General features: G+C 38.2%; 1 protein-coding gene across 1 annotated transcript in view; it reads left to right on the forward strand.

The window, feature by feature from the left end:
• Positions 1–26,152, forward strand: part of Esr2 (estrogen receptor 2) — a 57,392-nt gene that overhangs the window by 467 nt on the left and 30,773 nt on the right. Inside the window, exons 2-4 of the mRNA XM_071607986.1 lie at positions 12,651–13,098; positions 15,428–15,600; positions 24,291–24,407. Coding sequence (XP_071464087.1) covers positions 12,680–13,098; positions 15,428–15,600; positions 24,291–24,407 — 709 coding nt within the window. The 5' untranslated portion in view covers positions 12,651–12,679. The remainder of the gene's footprint in view (positions 1–12,650; positions 13,099–15,427; positions 15,601–24,290; positions 24,408–26,152) is intronic.

The following is a 26,152-nucleotide window of genomic DNA, read 5'->3' on the forward strand; positions in this document are numbered from 1 at the left end:
TCTTTTTTTTGTACTCTATGATTTCCCGACTGTGGGTGAAATGAATACAGTGGACTTCAGCATGACGCTTCCCGCTTGAGTTTTATGAACTGGGAGAGTGCATGTCTCAGGCAGACGACTAGTGCTTTAAAAATGTGTTAACCGACGTTTCTCAGCTATATCAGAAATAGGTTTACTTATTTACTGGGCAGATGGAACTACATTAAATCTGGTCTCTTATTTGCTGAAGAGGAATCCAACTGTTGCCTCCTCACACTTTGCATTATCCACGGTGTCATATTGAAATACAAAATCAGGTCAAGTGAATATTACTTTTAAAGAGCTTTGACTTTGAGTGGAGTTTTGTTTAGGAAAGTAAGGTTGACTTAGTTTTATCTTCTTCTGAAGAGCAGGTTTTTGTTTTGGTGTGGTATGCCTCACTTTGAGAAAAGATTTTGCCTTTCTTTGTTATAGTTCTAGTATTTCCATGGGCATTCCATTAGAAATTTTTATGTCTGCTGTAAGTTTCTAAACTCACAATCGCTATTTTCCTTTTTGTGTGTGTGAGAAAGATGTTTGTTATTTTAAAAGTGAACATGTGAAAGAGAAGGTGTGTACTTGGATTTGGTTATTAGTGGATGTGTTGTGACCATGAAAAAAAAAATGATATATTTCTTGGGCTTTTCCCCCCTCTGGAGAAAATCTCTGTTTCTACATACATTCTAGAAGGGGGAAAATGTAGATTTCTTCATCATTAGGTGTGCAGACATAAGCTTTAGGATTCCTGTTTTGCATTCATTTCTTTAGATGAATCTGAAAAATTCTTATTTTGAAAGTAATATCTTATAACATTTAAGTCTTGCTCAAGGCATATAAATCTTTGAAATCAATTAAAAACAACACATTTCATCATGATTTTGAGGGTCTGGAATGAATCTATCTTTTACATTTAAAAAATATATCTATAATACAGATAAGGCAAAACAGTAAATTCAACTTATAAAAATATAATTAGCCTTTAAAAGATATTGAAGTGTCCCTTTTGAGGAACAAGACACTGCAATTTTCTATAAATGTGTATCTAACAGGTAATAATTCAAAATACATCTTATGTTAATTTTATTTGTTTTGAGTAATTTTATGGAACATATGTATGAAAATATATAAAATATCGAAGACTAAACTTGAATCATTTACTGGTAAATTTTTTATTATTATGTCTAGAGCCCTTGAGAACTGTTTACTTGAATATTTGGCTTCATAATTCAATCAAGTATGTTGTTTTAGACATAATGACATTTGAAAAAATTCAGACTTAGTATTGTTTACATGCAGTTATATTTGGCCTTTTTAGGTGTGTCACTGTATGAATTATGACTGAAGGAGTTCTCATTTTGGAAGATACATGTGAACATTTTTTTGTTGATGTTTGTGTTTTTCTTTTTTCTTTTTTTTTGGGGGGGGGGTTGCTGGGGATTGAACCCAGAGGTGCTTTACCACAGAGGTACATCCCCAGCCCTTTTTATTTTTTATTTTGAGACAGGATCCCACTAAGTTGCTTAGGCCCTCACTAAGTTGCTGAGGCTGGTCTTGAACTTGCCACCCTTCTGCCTCAGCCTCCCAAGTCACTGGGATTTCAGGTGCGTACTATGGTACCCAGATCCTGTATACATTTTAAACAGTTGTATGTAAATCGAGTATTGATGATCAGTTCTATGGTTGTTTTAGAGTAATTTTTCTTTATTCTAATTAATATTAAATTGATTGATGGCCTTACCATTTTGCTTTGGAAAAGATACATTTAAAACTCCTGGTTGCCAAACAGATAAATACATCAAGGATGCTCAGTCCTTAAGAAATGTATTTTTAAATCTTTTCCTTGAAATTTCTTCTAGTTTTATTCCCCCTTCTAGCTTTTGCTTTGTGAGTGTGAATTTATGACTTTTGTGGGGCATACAAATGTAAAGTGTTTGAATGGAATGCTTAGGGACTGTGATGCACAGGTGGGAGAAGAAAGGGGATGAGTTAGCAAAGTCCTCCGAGTCTGCAGGATGGAGAAGGTAGCATCAGGGGCTGTGCATTTTATTTATACATACAAAGTTGACAGGCTACTTAGCAGCCTAGCTATCTGGACCGGTGATAATGGACTTCTGTTCAACAGAAATTTAGGAAGTAAAATTAGGAGGCAAAAATATTTGGGGTGGCAATAAGTCCACTGCGCGACCAGCACGCTGGTTTCATACAAGAGGTTCGTAGCATAGAAGTTAACTAGTGACATCGAAATAAACACACAGACTCAATTACCTTTTTCTATGACCAGGTCCGAGATGGCCCTCCCTCTAGCAAGGCTTACTCAGGACTAGCAGGAGAGAGAGAGAGCACGCCAGGGAGTGGCCTTTTATTGGGGAACAAGAAATTCAGGGGAAAATTCCATCCAATGAAGGTCGAGGGGGGCAGCATTCCATGGTCAGGGTCAGTGATTGGTCTCAGGGTTAATGATCAGTCACACCCCCACACGGACAGGCTCTCGCACCTGGAGAGGGTGTGGATAGCTCCGACACAGTTTGGCCAGAACGCCTCACACCCAATCAGGGAGGTGCCCAAAAGCGCGAGAATGGCTCCCCACAAATAAGTCATTTTATCTTAAAGGGTCTGGAAATTCTATACCATAGCTATATTCAGTGACATGCCAATAGACTGGCTTCCCTCTCTTGGATGTGTTAATACCTAACAGAATGCTTTCACATACAGCATTTCATTTTCTCCTCAGAGAACTATGAAAAGATGCAGCCCATATAAGCCCCCATTTTTAACTGAGGAAAATGTGGAAGCTCAAGTTGTTTATGTATTTTGTCTAAGATGATCTGGCTTTCAGATAGAGCTGAGACCAAGATCCAGTGTCTGCTGGGTGGTGCTCTCAGCCAGAATATACATAAAAACAGGCTCCATTTTGACTGATTTCTTATTCTTTAGCTAGATTTATAGGTGCTTTAATAAATCAGTTTATTATTTTTGGAATGTCTTCCTACTATTTCTAGGGCTGACCTTGGTCTTCTCCATAAAACCACTGCCAATATCTGGGATTTTAAAAACTTAAGTTTTTTTTTTTTTTTTTTTTTCATTTTGAGAGCCATAATGTGTTCCCCAGCCAGTGCCTTAGGATACCATGCATAATTCCATGTGTACAGAAAGCTTTTCTGTGAACAAAGATGGGACCTGAGAGGGCCAAACAGGTGTGTGTGTGTGTGTGTGTGTGTGTGTGTGTGTGTGTTGTGCTGGTGGAATGGGAAAGAAAAGTCTCTGGATGGAAGACAGGCTTTCACCCCAAAGGACATGGAACAATCATTTTAGGTTATGGTTACTAATTAAAGAGGATTATCATAAATGTAATGAGTAATTCTAGAATGTCCAGGTTTATGTTCTTTTCTTGGCCAGCTAAAACTCCATGCCTTCCAGGCCCAACAATTAAACTTGTTAGAGAGTATTTTTCCCTATTCTACCAGATGTTGTGGTCACTGAGGCCATGCTTGACCTCAAATGATGTGCTGAGAGAATTCCACATTACAATGTTGAAGAAATTGGATCTTTTGAGGATTCTTTCCTTTAACCATTTTGTATCTCCGTTTTAGAATAGAAGTACTCAAATAACCAGAATGGGTTTGTTCACAGTTTTATAGACCACCTTTGGTGGAGAAGGCTCCCCTTATGCTGCCTGTGTTCCAGTTTGCTGCAGTGATTTAAGTTCATCATCCCTTGTTATGGCTTGGCTTAGGAGAAAAGCACTATGCATTGGCTACCAAGTTTACTAATTTCCCAAGATGCCTCTGAGAAATAGTTGTCACATGAATCTGGATACATCCAAAAACTATCCAACCAAATAGTAACTTGCTTTTTTATGACCACTCAGCAATCAGTTCTCTAACATTAATTGTCATTGTGCTGGGGATGTGCAGAAATTCTAGAGAAGTTGGCGATAGGTTAACATGTGAGATCTGTATTTTCTAGACAAAGTCATCATAGTACCTGATTAATGGCCTGGATGTGTCTTGGGGTTTGCCATTTGGTGGTGTGTGTCTACCAGGTCATTTTAGCATCATTGGACCAACATTTTAGTTATAGGTGAAAATGAGTGATGGAATTGATTCTCTACCCCAGAGGAAGATGTCCTATTCTTTTAAAACTTTGTGTTAATTTTCCAATTAGATAATGGCAAGTGTTATTTCAGGATCATGAATTGCCATGTGACTGTTCTTTACTTTGTGTCAGTTTTTAAGAAGTCTGATGAAAGGAAAAGATGGCAGAGGTTTTTCTGATAGTTTGAGGTGTTGGCTCTGCTGAACTGCTTATGCTAAAATGCTAATTATATTTCTTTTGGGATATGTAAAGTTGAGACCATCTGAAATTCAGTTAAACCTTGGTTGACCACACATTCATAGAATATTTTCTTTGTGAAGCCATTTAATTAAAATTTTCATTAATTTTTATTAACTTGAAGTCTTCTATTCAAATTCCTCTAAAATTCACTATTTTCTTGCTTTATAATTTCCTGGATATAATTTAATCTGATGATGGAAAGTGTTGTATTTGTCCTTATATATGTTTATATTGAGCAGTACTTTGTATAAGAAAGACTACTAACCATAATGACCTTACTAACCTTTGAACATGTTTTTTATTCATTAACTAGGTAGGCCATCTTATTTTTTATACTTTTTTCAAGTTCAAGATATATAATATTACCTCCAGATTACATTATATTATTCATTAATGCAATATGTTTTATGTTACCTTAAGTATCTTGCTCTCAATTATTACATTGTATTCTGTTTAAATTTTGTTGTTGAAGTATTCTAAGTGTGTTTTCATTAAATATTTGGCTATATTAGATATGCTCAGATCATATAGCAAAAACAGTGCACTAAAATATGATTGCTAAGGTAAGTTTTGAAAACAAGCACAGTGAGCAGGTGTATGTGTAGGTGGATTGAAATATGAGACATATTTTCAGGAAAGACAAATGCCTTTTAACAATGCTGTCAGTTCTGAAGCTGCCATCTAATGGTTACTGATGCCTCAATCACCAGCTCCTGTGGTCTCTCCTATATTCAACCACTCACTGTAACCCAGGTCATTTCCATGGATCTGTAAATGAGTTCAAGCTCTCTGTTTAAAACTATTCAATAAACAGAAAGTGGTAGAATATTATTCAGCCTTAAAAAAGAAGGAAATTCTGACACATGCTACAACATGGGTAAAACTTGAGGACATTACACTAAGTGTAATAAGCAGCCTCAAGGGCTGGGGTTGTGGCTCAATGGTAGAGCACTAACCTAGCACATGCAAGGCCCTGGGTTTGATCCTCAACACACCTATAAATAAATAAAATAAAGGTATTGTGTCCAACTACAACTAAAAAATAAATATTAAAAAAAATAATGGGCCTCAAAAGGACAAATGCTGTGTAGTTTCATTTATATGAACTACATAGTCAGATCTCTCGAGACACAATGTAGAATGGTGGTTTACAGGGACTAGAAGTGGGGAAAGAGGGAAATAATAGTAAGTAATAAAAAAATAAATAATAGAGGGAAATGGAGGAGTTGTTGCTTAACAGGAATAGAATTTTAGTTTTGCAAGATGAAAAGCATCCTGGAGATAGGTTTCACAGTAGAATGAAGGGATTTAACACTGATGAACTGTACAAGTAGAAATGGTTAAGATAGTGCTGGATATGGTAGCCCCTGCCTGTAATCCCAGCTGTTCCAGAGGCTGAGGCAGGAGAATCACAAGTTCAAAGCCAACATCTGCATTTTAGCAAGAACCTGTCTCAAAATAGAAAATAATAAAAAGGGCTGGGAATGTAGCAATAGAGCTCCTCTGGGTTCAATCCCTGGTACTGGAGTGTGGGGTATTAAGTCGTATATTAGTTTCCTGAAGGTAGGCCTCTTATAAATTTTCTTTCTTCAGCACAGCTCCATGCCTACTGAAGGTGATCCCTTGACTTCATGAAATCTTATATTTTAAACAGAGTTCCTCATATTCTTTCCCTATAAGAAACAAACAAACAAAAAACATGTTAATTTGGCAACTCTGAGCTCTGAGGATCTGGAAAAGGCCGGACCCAAGGAGCAGTAAGGAGCCTATTTTAGATGCTCAGAAAAGAAATAAGAAGAACTTTCTTCAATATGGCAGCAAAAGACAGACATGGAGGCAAGGCATTTGGATACAGAGACCATGTGCCTGGGTGATTAATGGTGACTGGGTAAAGAGGCGAAGTCAAAGACAACTATAACAGGCTTAATGCAAATAAGGAAAAGGACTGGTTTAGGAGAGGAAAATGATGAATTACATACCTTGGATATCATATTATTTGTTACTGTGTAACAAATTATAAAATTTATCATCTTAACATAATAAGCATGTGTAACATCATAGTTTCCAAGAGTTAAGAATCTAGGACCAATTAAGCTGGATGTCCTCACATGTGGTCCAAGTCAAAATGTCAGCCACACCATCATCTGAAGGTTTGACTGGGGTTGGAGGATCTGCTTCCAAAATATCTTGCTCAAAGAGTTATGGACTGGAGACTATAGTTTCTTGCTGGCCACTATCAAGAGACCTCTGCAAGGCTGCTTGGGTGTCCTTCAATTATGGCATCTAACTTCTTCCAAAGCGAGTGTATGATACAAAGAGAGCTGTATGAAGAGGCCACAGTGCCTTTTATGACCTAGTCTTGGGCATCACACATTATCCTTTTTGACATTATTTATTAGAAGTGAGTATGGAACTAGGTATGGAACCACCACTTGACCCAGCTATTCCTCTCCTCGGACTATACCCAAAGGACTTAAAAACAGCATACTACAGGGATACAGCCACATCAATGTTTATAGCAGCACAATTCACACTAGCTAAACTGTGGAGCCAATCCAGATGTCCTTCAGTGGATGAATGGATAAAAAAAAATTGTGGCATATATACACAATGGAATTTTACTCAGCATTAAAAAATAACAAAACCATGGCATTTGCAGGTAAATGGGTGGCATTGGAGAAGATAATGCTAAGTGAAGTCAGCCAATCCCCCCAAAATAAATACCAAATGTTTTCTCTGATATAAGGAGGTTGACTCATAGTGGGATTGGGAGGGAAAGCATGGGAGAAATAGATGAATTTTAGATAGGGAAGAGGGGTGGAAGGGAAAGGGAGGGGGCAGGGGATTATCAAGGATGGTGGAATGTGATGGACATCATTATACAAAGTACATGTATTAAGACTTGAATTACCCAATTCAACATACTTTATATACAAACAGAGATACAAAAATTGTGGTATATATGTGTATTAAGAATTGTAATGCAAAAAAAAAAAGAGTAACATTACCTTAGATTAGATAGAGGGAAGTGAAAGGAGGGGAAGACAGGGGTCGTGGGGAATAAGAAAGATAGTAGAATGAACCAGACATTACTTTATACATGTATGTGACTATATGACCAATGTGATTCTACAATATGTATACTCAGAAAAATGAGAAATTATATACCATCTATGTATGATATATCAAAATACATAAGTGCATTCTACTGTCATGTATAACTAATTAAAACAAATAAAAAATTAAAAAAAAATAAAGGCTGACCCCAGAAGAACACGAGGACTCAGCTCAGACAGTGCCTCTGGAAGTGGACTTCATTATACAAAAAAAAAAAAAAAAAAAAAAGTGAATCCCTAAATCTAGCTTGCACTCAAGGGCCAGGCTAGACTCCATCTTTTGAAGGGAAGAATGTTGAAGAATTTATGAACATAATTAAAGCCACTATAGATAGGATTTTAGGACAAAGGAAGGGAGCATTCAAATTAAAACATCAGAAGGAGGATATTGGGAGCTTCTAGAGAACCAAATTGCCTATATTTTAAGCAAGAGTTGAAAATATTGAGGATGGATAATTCTGAAGGCAAGTGCCTTCATTTAATTTTCTCTCTTAACCAGCCTCATTATTAATGGTCACTGTTCTCTTTTCCAGATTATATTATTCCAAATTTTTAAATATTTTTAAAAGGGTTTCATTTTTAATTTGTTTGTTTTTTTCCAAAGCTGCTTATTATGAAAAATTTATAGAAATTTCAAATTTACAGAATAGTTGAAAGATTGGCAAAATGAATGTCTATGTATGCCTGCTATCCAGGGATGCAGTAATTGCAGTATTTTTACTTATTTGCTTTACCAATTTTTTTCTGATATTCCTTTGTACAGAAGTTTCCCTTGACAATGGAATAAAATATAGATTCTTTCAAAAAGGCAGGATACAGATCCAGGCCTGGTGGCTGAGGCAGAAGGATCACAGGTTCAAGGCCAGCCTGGGCAACTCAGTGAGACTGTCTTAAAATTAAAAAAATAAAAACTAGAAAGGGCTTGGGGTGTGGCTCGGCGGTAGAGCATTCTTGGTTTCCATTTGCAGTACTGGGGTATAAAAGAAGAAGGAGAGTATAGGCTTAATTACCTTAATTACTGTGTATCCAAGTAGAGAAACTGATGTAATGATAATTTACAATGCTAGCAAATGATTTCTTTTTCTCTTTTTTTGAAAGTCATAGTCCAAAAGGTAAAAACGTACATATTTGATATATTTTGTCAAAACAAAATTTTGGGCTGGGGTCGTGGCTCTGTGGTAGAGCGCTCGCCCTGGGTTTGATCCTCAGGTTCAGGAAAAATAAATAAATAAATAAAATAAAGGTATTGGGTCAACTACAGCTAAAAAAATAAAATAAAATATTAAAAAAAAGACCCATAGAGATTATCATTTTCCATTCCCATCAGCATTGTAGAAAAGAGTCCCTTAGTCAGGTGCGGTGGTGCATACCTGTAATCCCAGAGAGTCAGGAGACTGAGGCAGAAGAATGGTAAGTTCAAGGCTAGCCTCAGCAACTTAAGAAGGCCCTAAGCAACTTAGACCCTGTTTCAAAAACTGGAGGTATAGGGCTGGGGATGTGGCTCAAGCGGTAGCGCACTCGCCTGGCTTGAGTGCGGCCAGGGTTCAATGCTCAGCACCACATACAAACAAAGATGTTGTGTCTGCCAAAAACTAAAAAATAAATATTAAAAAAAAGAGTATTTATTAAAAAAAAAAAAAAAAAACTGGAGGTATAGCCCAGTGGTAAAATGTCCCTGGTTTCAGTCATTAGCACATATACACATGTGCACACACATGGAATCCCTGTTATTCCTGTTTTTTTTGGGGGGGGGGCGGGGTACAGGGGATAAAATCCAGGGGCACTCTACCATTGAGCTACACCTCCTACCTCTTTTTATATTTTGAGATAGGGCTTTCTAAATTGCTGAGGTTGGTCTCCAACTTGTGATCCTCCTATCTCATCCTCTCCAGTGGCTGGGATTCCAGGCATGTGTTGCTGGCTTTTTTGTTTGTTTGTTTTGTGGCCTTGCCAAGACAGTCTGTTTTCAAACATTTGAATCATTTGCCAGGGAAATATTTTTGTCTAATGTGTTAAATGAGATATAGTATCTTAATGTAGGTATCTCTTCTACAAATGAGGCTGAACATCTTTTTTATTTAAGAAGCATTTGCCTTCCTTTTGTATTCTGCCTGTGGCTTTTGCCTGTTTTTCTAATGAGTAGTTTGTTCTTCATTCTAATCTGAGTTCTCCCCGTGTATTAGAGAGATTAGCTCCTTGTTTCTAAAATAAATTGAGAATTGTTTTTCTTTCTTTTTGTTTTTATAATTTATAATTAGTTATTTTTTTACTTTGATTATGGTATTTGTATGATATTTGGGTTTGGGTATTGAATTTATTGGTTATTTAAAAAAATTGCTTTTGGATTTTCAGCCAGAGTGCTCCCCTCACACTCAGGTTGTAAAGGGATTTTCCTATGTTAGCTGCTGGTGCTTGTAGGGCCTCTCCCCTCCCCTCTCCCTTTTATCCCCTCTTCTACATTTATATTTCTTTCCCCTGCTTTCTTCTTCCATCTCTCTGAACTTTTTGATTTCTGGAGTTTATTCTGGTACAGTGTATGATATATATCCACTGTTCTTTTTTTTTCAGTGGCTGGACTACCGTCTAGTGTTTTCCCAGTGATTTGAGGTATACCAAATTTCCAAAAAGTGTTGCTTTTGGATTTTCTGTTCTCAAATCTTCTATTTTCAGATCTTCTATTCTCTTACAGTAGTGTTGCGGGAAACAGACTAATCCAGAAGGAGCAAGTAGTACTCAGAGAGGAGGCGAATTCCAAATTTTTAATTTTATGCAGGTGGGCCCAGAGGAAAACAAAAACTCCAAATTCTGAGCCCTGATCCACAGTTTCTCACAATATTTATAGGTTATTTCAAGTCATTTTAGAACCATCCTATCATTGGGGCTTTTCATCTTTTTTTTTTTAAATCCTAATCTACGCAGCTGAAGGCCCTGAGCAGGGTCTCTAACATAAAGCATGCTCACAAAAACAGATAAGAAGAAATCTGTTACATTTCAAGAGGGAGTAGTCAGATTCCTAGGGCAGTTATTTACAATCCAAAAGGTTAATTAGGCTTACAATCCCATGGTTAATTAGGCTTCCTGGAGAAAGGCTTAGAGAAGGAAGTGGAATTGACCCCTTCTCCAGGCATTGGTTTCTTACCATAGTGTTTTTTGTAATTTCTTTTCACAACCACGTCTGGGTTTGCCATCACAGTAGTAGTTTGAATTAACTCAGGGGATAGAAACTATAAATACTTTCAACAGGGGAAATCTTTTGTTTCTATTTTTTTGAGATGGACATCTTGCTAAATTGCCTAGCTTGGTCTCCAAATTGCAATCCTCCTGCCTGTGCCTCCCAAGTAGCTATGACTACAGGCTCTACCAGCATACTCAGCTAACAGAGGAAGTTTAAAGAATTACCAACTACGGTAACAGATTAAGTATAAAAGATAAGGAAACTCTCTTTGGCACCCCATGACTGAGGAGTATCACCTAAGGAAGAACAAATTTGGAAGGAGTTCAAACCTCACTGGATAAGCGAGGTTTGGCCATGAACTAGCAGAGATGTTGATTGATTTAGCCTGGCTGGTCTGGCATTGCAGGGCCAGCAAAATGCACCCTCCAAAGTGCCTCTGTGCAGATGGCAGTCAGTAACCAGTGTGAATGCATGGTCAAGGTAGGTCCAGGTTCCTTTTCTCTCTCTCTCTCTCTCTCTCTCTCTCTCTCTCTCCCTAAACTGTTTAGGGCCTGTCTAAGTTGCTGACACTGGCTTTGAACTCTCAATCCTGTTGCCTCAGCCTCCCAACATGCTGGGATTATGGGTATGTGCCACCTCTCTGGATAAGGTGATATTTCTTAATGAATTCCTTTGAGATGTTGACCCTTTGGGCCACAGCCTGGATGGGTGGCTGTGGAAAAGTTATCACCAACCTGAGGCTACAAGATTGCGGAGGGACCTTGTTTATTATTGAAAGAACACAGTGTATTTGAATATCTGTTAATAATATTAGCCCCAATCATTGATCTTCTTTAGGGTTTACCTGGCTATTCCTATTTTTCCACATGAGCATTCAAATAAACTTCTCTAGCTCCAGAAAAAGCATACTCAATGGAATTTTATATATTCTTTGGTTTTTAGTTTTCAAAAGTATTTTAGAAGACCAACCAGGAGGTCCAATTGTTTCAGCACAAACTTCATTATACCTGTCCTTGTCACCAGGGCATGATGTAGCCATCCAGATGATACCTTTTGTCACATTGAAATTAACCTGCTAGATGACTCTAAAGTGGAAAGGCAGACAACTAGGAAAAGGACTTTAAGTTGTAGTCATTTCCAGCTGGATGAAGAACCTTCGAGTTTCATTAGCAGATGGGTTCTATTACCTGACTGGTAAGAGAATAATGTTAGGCTTGTCAGAGCCTCACTAGAACTCACAAAAAATTCAAGGGCACTTATGGTCTCGTTCTATAGCCATATGTTGCTACTGTTAATGTCTGTTTCTTTTTTTAAATTAAAAAAAATAACTTTCTTTATTTTATGTGGTGCTAAGGGTTGAACCCAATGCCTCACACGTGCTAGGCAAGTGCTGTACCACTGAGCCACAACCCCAGCCCGTTAATGTCTGTTTCTATTGAATAAAAACACCTTCATGTGGGCTCTGGTATGAACTGGTGTCTGCTCTAGTATAGACTGAGCAGGCCTCATCACTGGTTTATCTTATGCTTGTATGGCTTGATTTTAGTTTTGTATTCCCTGTAAAGGAATACCACCATTGAACTCAACACAATTTATAGTGAAATAAAATTAAAATATTGTAGAATAAATTATCATGGTTAAATAACTACCACAACAATGAAGCAATAAAGAAGTAAATGAGGATTGGGAGTATGGCTCAGCAGTGGAGTATTCACCTACCATGTGTGAGGCCCTGGGTTCGATCCTCAGCACCACATAAAAATAAATAAATAAAATAAAGATAGTGTGTCCAACTACATCTAAAAAATAAATATTAAAAAAAAGAAGTAAATGAATGAGAGTTTTATACTTCACATTCCTACCCCTCTGTAGTTAATATTTTCACATGTATCTTTTTGGATGTATTTGTAATCCCATACAAAGGTGTGCATTTATAAAAAATGTTTGAATAATTTTTAACAGTTACTTCTATAGCTCATAGCCATATCTTTTGTTTCTCTTTACAGCCATTATACCTGCCTATGAGTCCTTTATAATGTCCCTTTGTGCCTCTTCTCACAAGGAGTTTTCTCAGCTGCTGCCTGTTCAAGACATGGATATCAAAAACTCACCATCTAGCCTTAACTCTCCTGCCTCCTACAACTGCAGTCAATCTGTCCTACCCCTGGAGCATGGCCCCATATATATCCCTTCCTCCTATGTAGAGAGCCATCACGAATATTCGGCCATGACATTCTATAGCCCTGCTGTGATGAATTACAGTATTTCTAGCACTTCAGATAACAATGAAAGTGGACTTGGTCAACAGACAGCAAGCCCACATGTGTTATGGCCAACTCCTGGGCACCTGTCTCCTTTAGCAATTCACTGTCAGTCCTCACTTCTGTATGCAGAGCCTCAAAAGAGTCCTTGGTGTGAAGCAAGATCACTGGAACACACCTTACCTGTCAACAGGTAAATGTAGTCTTCATTCTAAACTGCAGTTCGTGGGCATGATGCACTTTGCTTTGTGGTTTAATGAGAAGAAAGATGTGTGTTATACAAGGTCTTTATTTTGTCACCTAGATAACTTAGAGCACCGAAAACATATGATGCCCTCATTAAAAGGTTGTGCTTGTAGATAGGTATCATGGGGAGAATTCACTATCGTGACCACTGTCTTTATGTGATGAAGATTGACCTTGAATCAGGCTGGGGTTGTGGCTCAGCAGTAGAGCACTTGCCTAGCACGTGTGAGGCCTTGGAATCGATCCTCAGTACCACATAAAAATAAACAAGGTAAAGGTATTGTGTACAACTAAAAAATTTAAAAAAAATTAAAAAAAGATTGACCTTGAGTCACTTTCCTCCTAATGAAGCTATTTGGGTTTGAAAAATAAATCTTTACTTTCAGGTTAGATCTTTTTGTCAGTCACAACTTAGTGTTCAGGACAAATTGTTTCCAGGATAAAAGTAAATAACATGCTAGCCATGTGAAGGCTGAAAAGGTAATTAGTACAAGCTTTCTAAACCATGAACTAAAACAATACTTTAAGAAGTTTGGTGAGAAAATACATAAATGTAGGCTTCTGTTAAGTTTTTCTGAAATTAAATATTTGAGCTCTTTAAATGCAAGGTAACATGATGAATTATTTCAGTCTAAATTTTTATGTTTTTAATAATTAGTATGGCTATAGAGGGAAAGGATGGTATCAAAAGAAATTAAAAAAAGAAGAAATAAACTTCTAAATCAAGCAGAGTGCTACGTTAGGGCATGTTGGGTATTGAAATTCATCACTTTTGAGAAATCAGGCAGAGGATATGGCTCTGTGATTGAGCATGTGCGCGGCGCATGTGGGACCATAGGTTCAATCCTCGGCAAGCATATTTAAAAAAGGAACTTTGAGAAAATGTTATATAATAATTTTAGTTTTCTTCTTTTAATAACAACTTTGTATTGGTGGATAAAAAAGAGAATATAAAAATTGTAGGTAACTTTAAAAATTTGTGTTTTGTGTTGTGTGTGTTTGTGTGTGTGTGTGTGTGCATGTATAGTATCTGAATATCCAATTGTTCTCCACTATTTTTTTTTTTGTAACAGGGATTGAACCCAGGGGCACTTAACCACTGAGCCACATCAGTGTTTTCTTTTTTTTTTTTTAATTTTTTTTGTAGTTATAGATGGACAGAATGCCTTTATTTTGTTTATTTTAATGTGGTGCTGAGGATCAAACCCAGTGCCTCATACGTGTGAGGTAAGTGCTCTGCCACTGAGCCACAATCCCAGCACTCTGCCACTGAGCTACATCCCCAACCCCCCTGCTCTTTTTATGTTTTATTTTGAGACAGGGTCCGGCTAAGGTGCTGAGGCTAGCCTCAAACTTGCTATCCTCTTGAGCTACTGGGATTACAGGTGTACACCACCACATTCAGCAAAAATTGTAGATAACTTTTTTTTTTTTTGGTGGGGGGTACTGGAGATTGAACCCAGGGGCACCCAACCATTGGGGCACATCCCCAGCCCTTTTTTTGTATTTTATTTAGAGACAGGGTCTGACTGAGTGGCTTAGCACCTTGATTTTGCTGAGGCTGGCTTTGAACTCATGATCCTCCTGCCTCAGCCTCCCGAGTTGCTGGGATTACAGGTGTATGCCACCATGCCCAGCAAAAAATCATAGGTAACTTTTTTGAAGTAATGTTGGGTTGGGGACATATAGCTCAGTGTTCAAGCCCTCGTCTCACACATATGACACACTGGGTTTGATCCTCAACACTATAAAACATAAATAAATACAGTTTAAAAATATAAAAGTAATGTTTTTCTTTAAAATAGGAAATATTTTTGTTTCTGAGCTTGAATTCTAATAAAAGTTTTGTTAATATTTGGACAAATTAAGTAATAAGTCAGTAATACCCCTACTATTCCCTTTTCAAAACAAACATGCTCAGACAAAATTAGGAACTTGCCAGGTGTGTTTTTAGTGCCCCCTAGTGTTCCCTTGCTGGGTTCTGTTCCTCCTTGGTGCCCCTTGCCCAGCAGCAAGCTTTGAGCCTCTGTTTCCTTCCTGTGCATGGATGGGCATAAACTCACCTAACCACTTTCACACATCAGTCATTCTCCACATAGATCTGATATCAGTAACAGAGGTTCTGCTCCATCAGATTTCCTAGAATACATTTATCATGAGTCCTGGAAGGCAAAGAGATTAAATTAGACAATGTTCATGCCTTTTTTTCTTCCCCCTAAAAACCCTTCCTTTCTCTTCATGCTCTTTTACAATGGATATTTTCTTTGCCTTCCCAGAGAGACACTGAAGAGGAAGGTCAGTGTGAACCATTGCACCAGCCCGGTTACTAGTCCAAGTTCAAAAAGGGATGCTCACTTCTGTGCGGTCTGCAGCGATTATGCGTCTGGATATCACTATGGAGTCTGGTCGTGTGAAGGATGTAAGGCCTTTTTTAAAAGAAGCATTCAAGGTACAAGAGTATTGTTAAACTGCTCTTTTAGTTTTCCACTTTTGCTTTTAAACAGTTTTACAGAGATGACCTGGTAGAAATTTCAGCAATGACCTGTTTGATATATTCTGTTCACTGAAGATTGGAGGATCATGTATGTTTGAGAGTGGGCTGGGAGGAGCCAGTATGTGGGTTGTTTCAAGTGCACAGAACTTTATCTTTGATTGTCTTGTTCTATGCCACAACCCTAAGGTCATACAGCCAACTTGAATGGGTTTTGCTCCTCCCTTTACCCCCAGGATCATGGGGAGATGTCCAGTTACAGTTTCAAAAAGATAATGCTTGGAAAAGGTGTGTACTTGTTAGGAGGTGCAGAGATTTAATACAGGGCACGCTTAACAGGCCTGACAGTGGGATGGCTCCTGAGGGAAGGAGAATAAATAGATTTTATGGAAATGGTCAGAAATCAGGAATTCAGCTGCGGTGGACTTTGAGAATTGATGAAATGCTGTCTTCTTACTTTGAATTTCCTGCATGGCTCCCTGTTTTCTGCTCTGGTATTAGATCAGTTCTCTAAATTCTCCAATTTCCTTCTGGGGTAGGGTTCATGTATTTGGTTTGCTAATTTTCAAAAATCACCTTTTCATCAATTTCAAGTTGTGCATGCCTGGCTTCAGGACCAGTCAGCCCAATTCTGTACACATCTTTGCCATCACTCCCTCCCATGCCAGCCCTGATTGTGCTGAAGTCTCTCTTTTGTTGTCTGTGTTCCTTTCTTTCTCTTTGCCTCATAATCTCTTCTTCAGATGCCCCTACTGAGCAATGTTCTTACATAGAGTTCCTTCCCCCACCTACCTACCTACCTTTCTTTCTTTTTAAATTTTGAGACAGGGTCTCTCTAAGTTGCTGAGGCTGGCCTCAAACTTGTGGTCCCCTGCCTCAGCCTCCCAAGTTGCTGAGATTCAAGAATGTACCGTGAGGTCTTCTTCCCTTTTCTATCAAAGCCTCAGTGCCTTTTTTTTTTTTGGTACCAGAGATTGAACTCAGGGGCACTCAATCACTGAGCCACATCCCCAGCCCTATTTTGTATTTTTATTTAGAAACAGGGTCTCACTGAGTTGCCAAATATCTACCCGTTGCTGAGGCTGGCTTTGAACTCATGATCCTCCTGAACTGTTGGGATGACAGGCATGCACCACTGAGCCTGGCTTAGTGCCTTGTTCTTTTTTTAAAAAATATTTATTTTTCAGTTGTAGATGGACACAATATCTATATTTTATTTATTTATTTTTATGTGGTGCTGAGGATCGAACCCAGGGCCTTGCACATGCTAGGCAAGTACTCTGCCGCTGAGCCACAACCCCAGCCCCAAATTCCTTGTTCTTGACCAATTAAGAACAGCAGCCTTAAGGGGTTCATAGTGTGCAAATGGGAAATAGCAATTAACTTACCCACTGATAAGTGCAGATTAAGAGGAAGTTTTACCTGAAGCAGAGAAGCACCAATAGCACCCAGATGGTGGTGAGGAGAAGAATGTTGGTGGATAAAGTCATCTTTCTATGTAGCCTCTGAAATTTACCCTGTTTGATAACCACTCATTCGTCCTGGATCTTCCAGGTAATAGCTCTTTGGCTTCATCTGAAGCTTCCTCTGTGAAACAGAGATACTCAGAGTTGTTCTAAAGATGAAATAAAGTTGATTATGGGAAATATATCCAATGCTTAAATATTTTTTTATTTACGATTATCATAGCAGTGAATTATTAGGCCAGGTCCAGTTTTTTGCTATATGTGATGTGGACAGTTCATATTTTCTGAAATTCAGAACTGAATTCTTGATATACATTTTTTAAATTTTTGTGGTACTGGGGTTTGAACACAGGGACACTCCACCAATGAGGTATACCCCCAGGCTATCCCTCCCCGCCTTTGAATTTGAGACAGATCTAAGTTTCTGAGACTGGCCTTGAACTTGAGATTCTTCTGTCTCAGCCTCCCAAGTCAGTGGTATTAAAGGTGTGTGCCATCACACCAGCTTGATATGATTCTTGAATTCTGTATCTTTCTGAGATTCTGGAATTTTACCCCTTGAGGATTTAAAAAAAATAATATATATATATATATATATATATATATATATATATATATATATATATATATATATATATATATATTTTTAGTTGTAGTTGGACACAATACTTTTATTTATTGATTATTATGTCGTGCTGAGGATCCAACCCAGGGCCTCCCATGTGCTAGGTGAGCACTTTACTGCTGAGCCACAATCCCAGCCCAAGGATTTTTTTTTTCTTTTTTGGTACCAGGGATTAAACTCAGGGGTTGTCAATCACTAAGCCAAATCCCCAACGCCCCCTCTTTTTATTTGAGACAGGTTCTTGCTAAGTCGCTCAGAACCTCACTAGGTTTCTGAGACTGGCTTTAAACTTTCGATCCTCCTGCCTCAGCTTCCTGAGCCACTGGAATTATAAGGCATGCACCACCGTGCCAGCTCCTTGAAGAAATTTTGGTCCATTACAATTAAGTATGTCTTTAAAAAAAAAAAAAAGAGAGAGAGACTCCTCTTTTTTGCTGTTGGGAAAACATCTGTCTGCCTGAAATATCTTTGAACCTTGAGACTATAGCTGATAACAGTTGAAAGTAAATTTTCCCAATGTCATTCCTTCCTCCTGCATCAGCCAGGAATGTAAAATTCTAAATATGCAAAAAGGAAAGAGTTTATGCTGTGACAACTACTTTTAAGGCCTAAATGATCCTTTCTTTGGACCTTTTATATTTTCATAAATACTTTGCAGTAATTGAAAATGTCCACTCAAATGTCTCAAATAGGCCAGGATGGTACACTGTTAACTTGAGAAACTGGTTACATTTAACACTGTTTTGTTTTTCTAATTTTAAACTTGTCTTGCTAACTCGATTCATAAGCTCCAGGACCACATCTTAATACATTTCGGTCCCTTTCCCTGGACGAGTGCACTGCAAGCCGTTTGTGCTGGGCAGTCCATTAGTGCTGATCTTGTTGGCTTCTTCGCACACTGAGTTGCCATTAGAGATGCTGCCGTTTCTCTCCTGGGCTGTGGAGCACAGAGCAAGGGAACCTGGGGAGAAGCTCCTCATCATTCCTGGTCCAGATGAAGGCATGGCTTAATTTTTAAAAGCTTGTTCTTTATTTTACTTCTCTTTCCTATTAAAATCCACTTAATGAATATTTACTGAGCCCTGTACTAAGCTCTAGAGGGTACAGTGTTGAGCAAGACAACAGTTTGTGCTTTTTTTTTTTTTTTTTTGGTACCAGGGATTGAACTCAGGGGCACTCGACCACTGAGCCATCATGTCTGCAGCTCTATTTTGTATTTTATTTAGAGACAAGGTCTCACTGAGTTGCTTAGCGCCTCACTTTTGCTGAGGCCTGCTTTAGACTCAAGATTCCCCACCTCAGCCTCCTGAGCCCCAGTTGTGCACCACCACGCCCGGCTAGTTTGTGCATTTTGTTTACTTGCTGGTACTCAACAATTCTGTGAATGATGATTTTTAAAACATCAGTCCTGCAACTGCAGGGAACGTATAACAACTTGAATGATAGCGGAAGACCTTGAATTTCAGACAGTGAATACCTTAACATGTATTTCTGACACAATACAACTGTCAAAATCAGGAAATTAACATCAGGATGCATTACTGCCATCGAATCCTCAATTTTCCCAACAGAGCCCTCTGTAGCACAAGAATCCAGTTTCAGAACCAGACTTTGCATTTAGTTGTTATGTTTTTATTCTCTATTTGTCTAGAGTAGTTCCTGAGTCCTTCTTTGATTTTCATGATTATAAGCACTTCCAAAGATTTAGGCCATTTTGCAGAATGTCCCTCCCTTTGGATTTGCCTGATGTTTCCTCATCATTAGTTTCAGGTTAACATTATTGGCAGGAATAAAAATTTCAGAGATGATTCTGTGGCGATGACGCTGTGTTCTTTCCATTAGCTCCTTTTGTGTGGCGCATGATTTTAATTTGTCCCATTCCTAGTGATGTTCATTTTGGTTACTTGATTTAAATGATGTCTGCCAGGCTTGTATTCTGTAAAAGTTCTGTTTTTTCTTTATTTTTTTCTTTCTCTTTGTAATTCATAAGTCTTTTTGTTAGGAAATCCTTTGAGACTATGCAAATATTCCCGTTCTTCATTAAACCTTTAGTTAGTTAATTTATATTATTATAATTTATGATATCCTATTTTTTGCAATGGATTATTATCTTTAGTATCATTATTTATTATTTTGATATCTGTATTATTTTGGATTTGACCAGCAGGAAACCTTAAAGTGACAGAAGTGTCTTTTTTGACATGTTCTTATAATTCTTTGGGCACTTATTCATAAGTGAATAAGAGAAACTGGTTACATTTAACTAGTTTCAGGCTTATCCATACTTTGCCTGTCCCAGTCCTGGGATAAGTTGTTTCTCCATGGAGCCCCATTTTCTCCTAGTGGAGAACGGTATTTGTAGTCTGGCATGGTGGCTACAGGCCTGTAATCCCAGTGACTTCGGAGGCTGAGGCAGGAGGATCTCAAGTTCTAGACTAGCTTCAGCAACTTAGCCAGACCCTGTCTCAAAATAAAAAATAAAAAGGCCTGTGAGGTAGCTCAGTAGTAAAGCTCCCCTGGGTTCAATTCCCAGTATACCCTCACCAAAAAAAGAAAAAAAAGGGAGAAAGAAAAAAAATCTGAGTACTAGTTTTCTCCTTGCTCTGGGAGTGTCCCTGCTTCCAAGTCTTCTTAGGGGACAGCATTAAGTAATATATATATTGTGTGTGTGCATACATATACATGCTGTAGAAGTGTAACAGAAAATTTGTTCTAGTTTCTTCCTGTTTGCGTATTTGCATCTTCTTTCTCTAACATGAAGAACATGTTTCTTATTATTTTTACTGTTTGCTTCTTTAATCAATACCTCTATATGAAAATTTTTTTATTGTTACTGCCCCTGTTCATCCTCCAGGCAGACACCCTCTTCACTCCAATGGGGCTTCACTACGCCACCATGGGGATGGTCCCACATAGAAACCTTTGTCACCCTGCTCAGGGTCCACCCTCCCCACTATCCACCACACCTAGTTCACTGGAGAATAACTAATAGCAACAAAACACTTCATTGTCACAAATTATGATCTATATTCATTAAAAAACATTCAAATTATGTGGAAAAATAAGTGTAGAAGAAAGTTAAATCACCCCCAGTTCTACCACCCAGAAGTAATTACTCACATAAGTGATGAGCCTTCTAGCTCTCTGTCTTTATATGCAGAAGGAAAGATATTTTAATAAAATATGTAGAGGGAAAGATCAAAATACTTTAATAAAAATGAGACTGTATTATTAGAGATGCTATCTTTTGAAATAAAAGATAGTTAATTATGTCATTTAAGTGTAACTGAAGAAAAAGGGCCTAACCAAAGATCAAAAGAACTTTTCTTTGCTAAATGAGATACTCATATTGGTAAAAAAAAAAAAAAAATGTGGAGTATGTTAAAAGGTTGGAGTTTTTATTTGCCACTATGCAAAAAAAAAAAAAAGAGAAAAAAAGTAGAATTCTGCATGCATTATATTCAGTTTAAAGAATAGGAAAGCAAAAGCCCTGTGTAACCAGTGCTCAGGTAATGAGATGGGATATTGCAGTGCCCCCAGGTAATGAGATAGGATATTGCAGTGACCCCTGGGTGGCCCTTCCAGTCATAGCTCCTTCCCTCCCTCCAGGGGTAAGACAGTCATAACTTCTGCCTTCCTTGCTAAGATTTTACCACGTGTGCACATATCCCTAAGCTCTATAGTTTCATTTTCTCTGTTTTTGAACTTTGCATAAATTGAATCCTCTTCCTCTGTGTCCTGTGACTTATTTCTTTTCTGACTTATTCATTTATCATTGAGATTCATCCATTGCCTACTCTGGAAATCTGATCCATTTAGGCTTAAGGTAAGAAGTTCAGGCTATGTTGTTTATTAGAAAGATACAATGAAGAAATAAAGGCACCTCTAGGGGTGGTGGTACACTCCTGTAATCCCAGAAGCTCAAGAGGCTGAAACAGGAGGATCAAAAGTTCAATTTAGCAACTTAGTGTGGCCCTAAGCAACTTAGTAAGACCCTGCCTCTGCAAATAAAAAACAAAAAAAAGGGCTGAGGATGTAGCTTAGTAGTAAAGTACCTCTGAGTTCCATCCCCAGTAGCAAAAATAAATTTAAAAATTTTAAAAAGAGCTGGATGTGGCCGCACACCTGTAATTCCAGTGGCTCGGGAGGCTGAGGTAGGAGAATCTCAAGTTCAAAGCCAGCCTTAGCAATTTAGTGAGGCCCCAAGAAACTCAGCAAGACCCTCTTTCTAAATAAAATGTAAAAAAAGGGCTGGGTATATAGCTCAGTGGTTGAGTGCCACTGAGTTTAATCAATCCCTCTTACCAAAAGAAAAAGAAAGGTACCTGAATGCTCTATTTATTTTTTATCTGTTTTATGATAGTCTCCATTTTCTAAACCTTTCTCAGACCCATGTGTCCCTTATCATCCTTTCTACGAATGTCCAGTCCAGACAGCCTCTCTCATTTACACAGCTATAGCAGGTTCTCACTTGGTCTCCTGTCCTCCATTGGTTCTGCTGACTCTAATCCATTCTTCATACTGCATCTGAAATAACTTTTTTTTTTTCGTATTTATAGATGGACAGAATGCCTTTATTTTATTTGTTTATTTTTACATGGGGCTAAGGATCAAACCCAGTGCCTCACACATGCTAGGCAAGTGCTCTACCACTGAGCTTCAGCCCCAGCCCATGAAATAACTGATTTTTGAAATATTTTATCTCTGCATGAAATAAAAGTGTAATTGTCTTAGAGGTTGTTATCTAACAAACAACTTAAATCTTAATGTCCTATTACACTGAGCATTAGTTTTTGTATGGGTGGATCTATGGGTTGATTAAGATGGTTCTATTCCATAAGGCTGACCCTGGCCTTTGGGTTGAGTTCAGGTCTTTTCCACACATCCCCACATTCTCCTTGGACCAGTGGCTACCTTTTAGGCACTCAAGAGGTCAAGCCAACTGTTAGAACAGCACATTTATTAACATACCATTGCTAAAGTAAGTCCCAGAGTCAAACCCAACATCAGTGGTTCAGAAATGTACTCTGTGCACTCTAGCCTATCACAGGGTCACAAGGTGGAAGGAGGGAGGGAGTGAAACAATGAGAACAATAACCCACCACAGCTAAAGAAGTACTTTCTGTTCTTATGTAGATTGCTAATTTCTGTTTTAAAGTTTTGTTATTGGTTCATTATAGTTGTACATATTAGTGAGATTCATTGTCACATATTCATACATTCATACAACATAATCTGGTCAGTTTCATCTCCCAGAATAATTACTAATTTCTTTATTTGTTCCTTTTGATTTACTTTTCTTATTTGGTTATGAATTCACATAAAAAATATTATATTAAATCCCAAAGAGGGATATATGTAAAAGCATACAAGCAGTTGAATTTGGTAAATTGATACACAACTCTTGAGGAATTCTTTGATTTGGAGCAAATCAATTTCATGTGACTTTCCCTTTCCATGTCCAAAGGAGAATATTTCTAAATGTATTTCTTTATTTATTTTGGTACTAGGGATTGAACTCAGGGCACTTAACCACTGAGCGACATCCCCAGCCCTTTTTTATATTTTATTTAGAGATAGGTCTCACTGATTTATTTAAGGCCTTGCTAAGTTGCTGAGGCTGGCTTTGAACTTGTGTTCTTCTTGCCTCAGCCTCCCAACCTCCTGGGATTACAAGCTTGCACCACTGTGCCCAGCCTAAGCATATCTATTTTTTTAAATTCTAGTAATATGAGGGAATAACCTGTTAGCCAAAAAGCAAGGTCCCTGAGCTATTCTTAGTTCTCCTTTACTTGTTGTCAGGGTGTCACTTTGGCATTTGTATCTGTATCTGTCCCCTATCTCTCACGTGGATAATATGCTTTTCCCCACATTTTTTTTCTTGGTGCATTAGAGTTGCACATAATGATGGGATTTGTTGTTACACACTCGTCTGTGTACACAATATAGTAATATAATTTGGCCAGTATCACTCCAGCACTTATCCCCACCCTTCCTCTTTTCTACCCCTCCATCTCTTTCCTCTACTGATCTGCCTTTGATTTCCATGAGGTCCGCCCCCACCTTTCTTTTCCTTTTTCCTCTCTAGCTTCCACATATGAGAGAAAACATAGTCCCTTGACTTTCACTTAACATGATGGTCTAGTTTCATCTATTTTCCTGCAAATGACATAATTTCATTTTTATTTATGACTTAACAAAACTTAATTGTATATATATATACCACATTTTCTTTATCCATTCATCTGTTGATGGACACCTGGACTGGTTCCATCATAGCTATTGTGTAATGCTGCTATAAACATGGTATGTGTGTATCATTATAGGGTGATGGCTTTAATTCTTTCAGATAAATACTGAGGCATGGTATAGCTGAATCATGGGGTGGTCCCGTGTCTGGTCTTTTGAGGAACCCCCATACTGATTTCCTTAGTGGTTGAACTAATTTACAATTTCATCAACAGTCAACTGGGTAATATTATCAGTGTTGTTGCCCTGGAAGAAATTTAACCAAAATATTTTAACAAGAACCTTCATTTTTTTTTCCTCTACTGTAGGACATAATGATTATATTTGCCCAGCTACAAATCAGTGTACCATAGATAAGAACCGGCGTAAAAGCTGCCAGGCCTGCCGGCTTCGGAAGTGCTATGAAGTAGGAATGGTGAAATGTGGTGAGTGTTCACTTGCCTTTTGTTGTATGGAGCCATGCCGAAAACTGTGTCTTTCGAGGAACTAGAGGGCACATAACCTGGATAAGAGATTTAGGACATAGTGATTATCTTCAAGTGTTTGTCACACCGTATTGACCAGTTGCCTATAGCTGCAGATGTCAGAGCTGGGATGAGTGTGATCAAACGCCAGAGGCAGATTTTGGCCCCAAATGCGCAAGAACTTGCAAAGTTCATGTGGGTCTAGCAACAGAATAGGCCACTGCATGGGCTAGGGAACTTCTAGCCACTGAAATGTTTAACAGGCTGGATGGCCACCTTCCTGAGACCCTGAAAAGTCGCATTCCAAGAACGACATCCTGGTTTAAATGTCCACAGTGGAAACTTATGACAAGAAAGTAGAATATCTTGTGGGTTATTTGGGTAGCTATGGAGAAGTGTCTTGCTTCCTTCTACTAGCTTTCTAGAAGTGGAAAAAATACATACAGGAGTCAGAAACAGATTTTGTTCTATGACAGTATGTATGTGTGTTTATATATGTATGCATAACATGTAGTATATATATAGTATATAGTGTATATAATGTATAGTATATATACATGATATGTGTGTATACATGCTATACATACACATGTTAAAAAAAGAAGAGCACTTTAGTATAACAAGTCACAAAGATGCCTACTCCTGCTCTCTCCACCTGGATAGCTTTTAATTTACTTGTCTGTATACACTTTTTTTGTGTGTGTGTGATGGTGGTGAGGATTGAATCTAGGGCTTTGAGCTTGCTAGGCAAGCATTTTTCCACTGAACTACATCCCTAGCCTGTTTATTTTTAATCTTTATTTTTATTTTGAAACACTAAGCTCACTAAGTTGCCTAGGCTGGCTTTGAACTTGCAGCCTCCTTCCTCAGTCCCCTCAGTATCTGGGATTATAGGCATGCACCATCATACCCAGTCATGCTTATTGTTTATATATATTTCATATCATCTCTGCCTGTGCTTTTCTTATTCTTTTGCTAGCCTATATTTTGCCTGGAATTTGTTGTAACTTCTTTCTTGGTAACTAATTATTTGAAAAAATTAAAATGAGCATCTTTCTCTTTTTCTCCCTGATCATCTTTTAGTAGCTCTGCTTTTTAAACATTCTCTGGTTCTTTTTCTCTGTATGTACAATAGATTAGAACCCTCACCTAATTCACAAGTACAGCAGAACTATCTTAATTTGATTACATTTCTTGGGCTTTTGTTTCTGTGAAAGTTTACTTGAAAGCTTTGAACAAAACTGTAAAGGACTAATAGCTAAGAAGGGGGAGAAATCACAAACTTAGGAATGTCTAAGTTGTTGCTCTAGTCCCCCCCGCCCCCCCGCCCTTGGGTACCAGGGATTGAACTCAGGGGCACTCAACCACTGAGCCACGTCCTCAGCCCCATTTTTTATTTTATTTAGAGACAGGTTATCACTGAGTTGCTTAGCACCTTGCAGTTACTTTGAACTTGTGATCCTCCTGCCTTAGCCTCCCAGGCCTCTGGGATGATAGGCGTATGCCACTGCGCCCAGCCATGTTGCTCCGTTTTAAAAATGCTCCACTGGGTGCTGGGGTTGTGGCTCAGTGGTAGAGCACTTGCCTAGCATGTGTGAGGCACTGGGTTCGATTCTCAGCACTGCATGTAAATAAATAAAATAAAGGTCCATTGACAATTAAAAAATATTTTTTAAAAATACTGCAACTGGAAATCCAGAGATGAC

Source organism: Marmota flaviventris, chromosome 2 (assembly GCF_047511675.1).
Source record: "Marmota flaviventris isolate mMarFla1 chromosome 2, mMarFla1.hap1, whole genome shotgun sequence".
Classification (NCBI taxonomy): domain Eukaryota; kingdom Metazoa; phylum Chordata; class Mammalia; order Rodentia; family Sciuridae; genus Marmota; species Marmota flaviventris.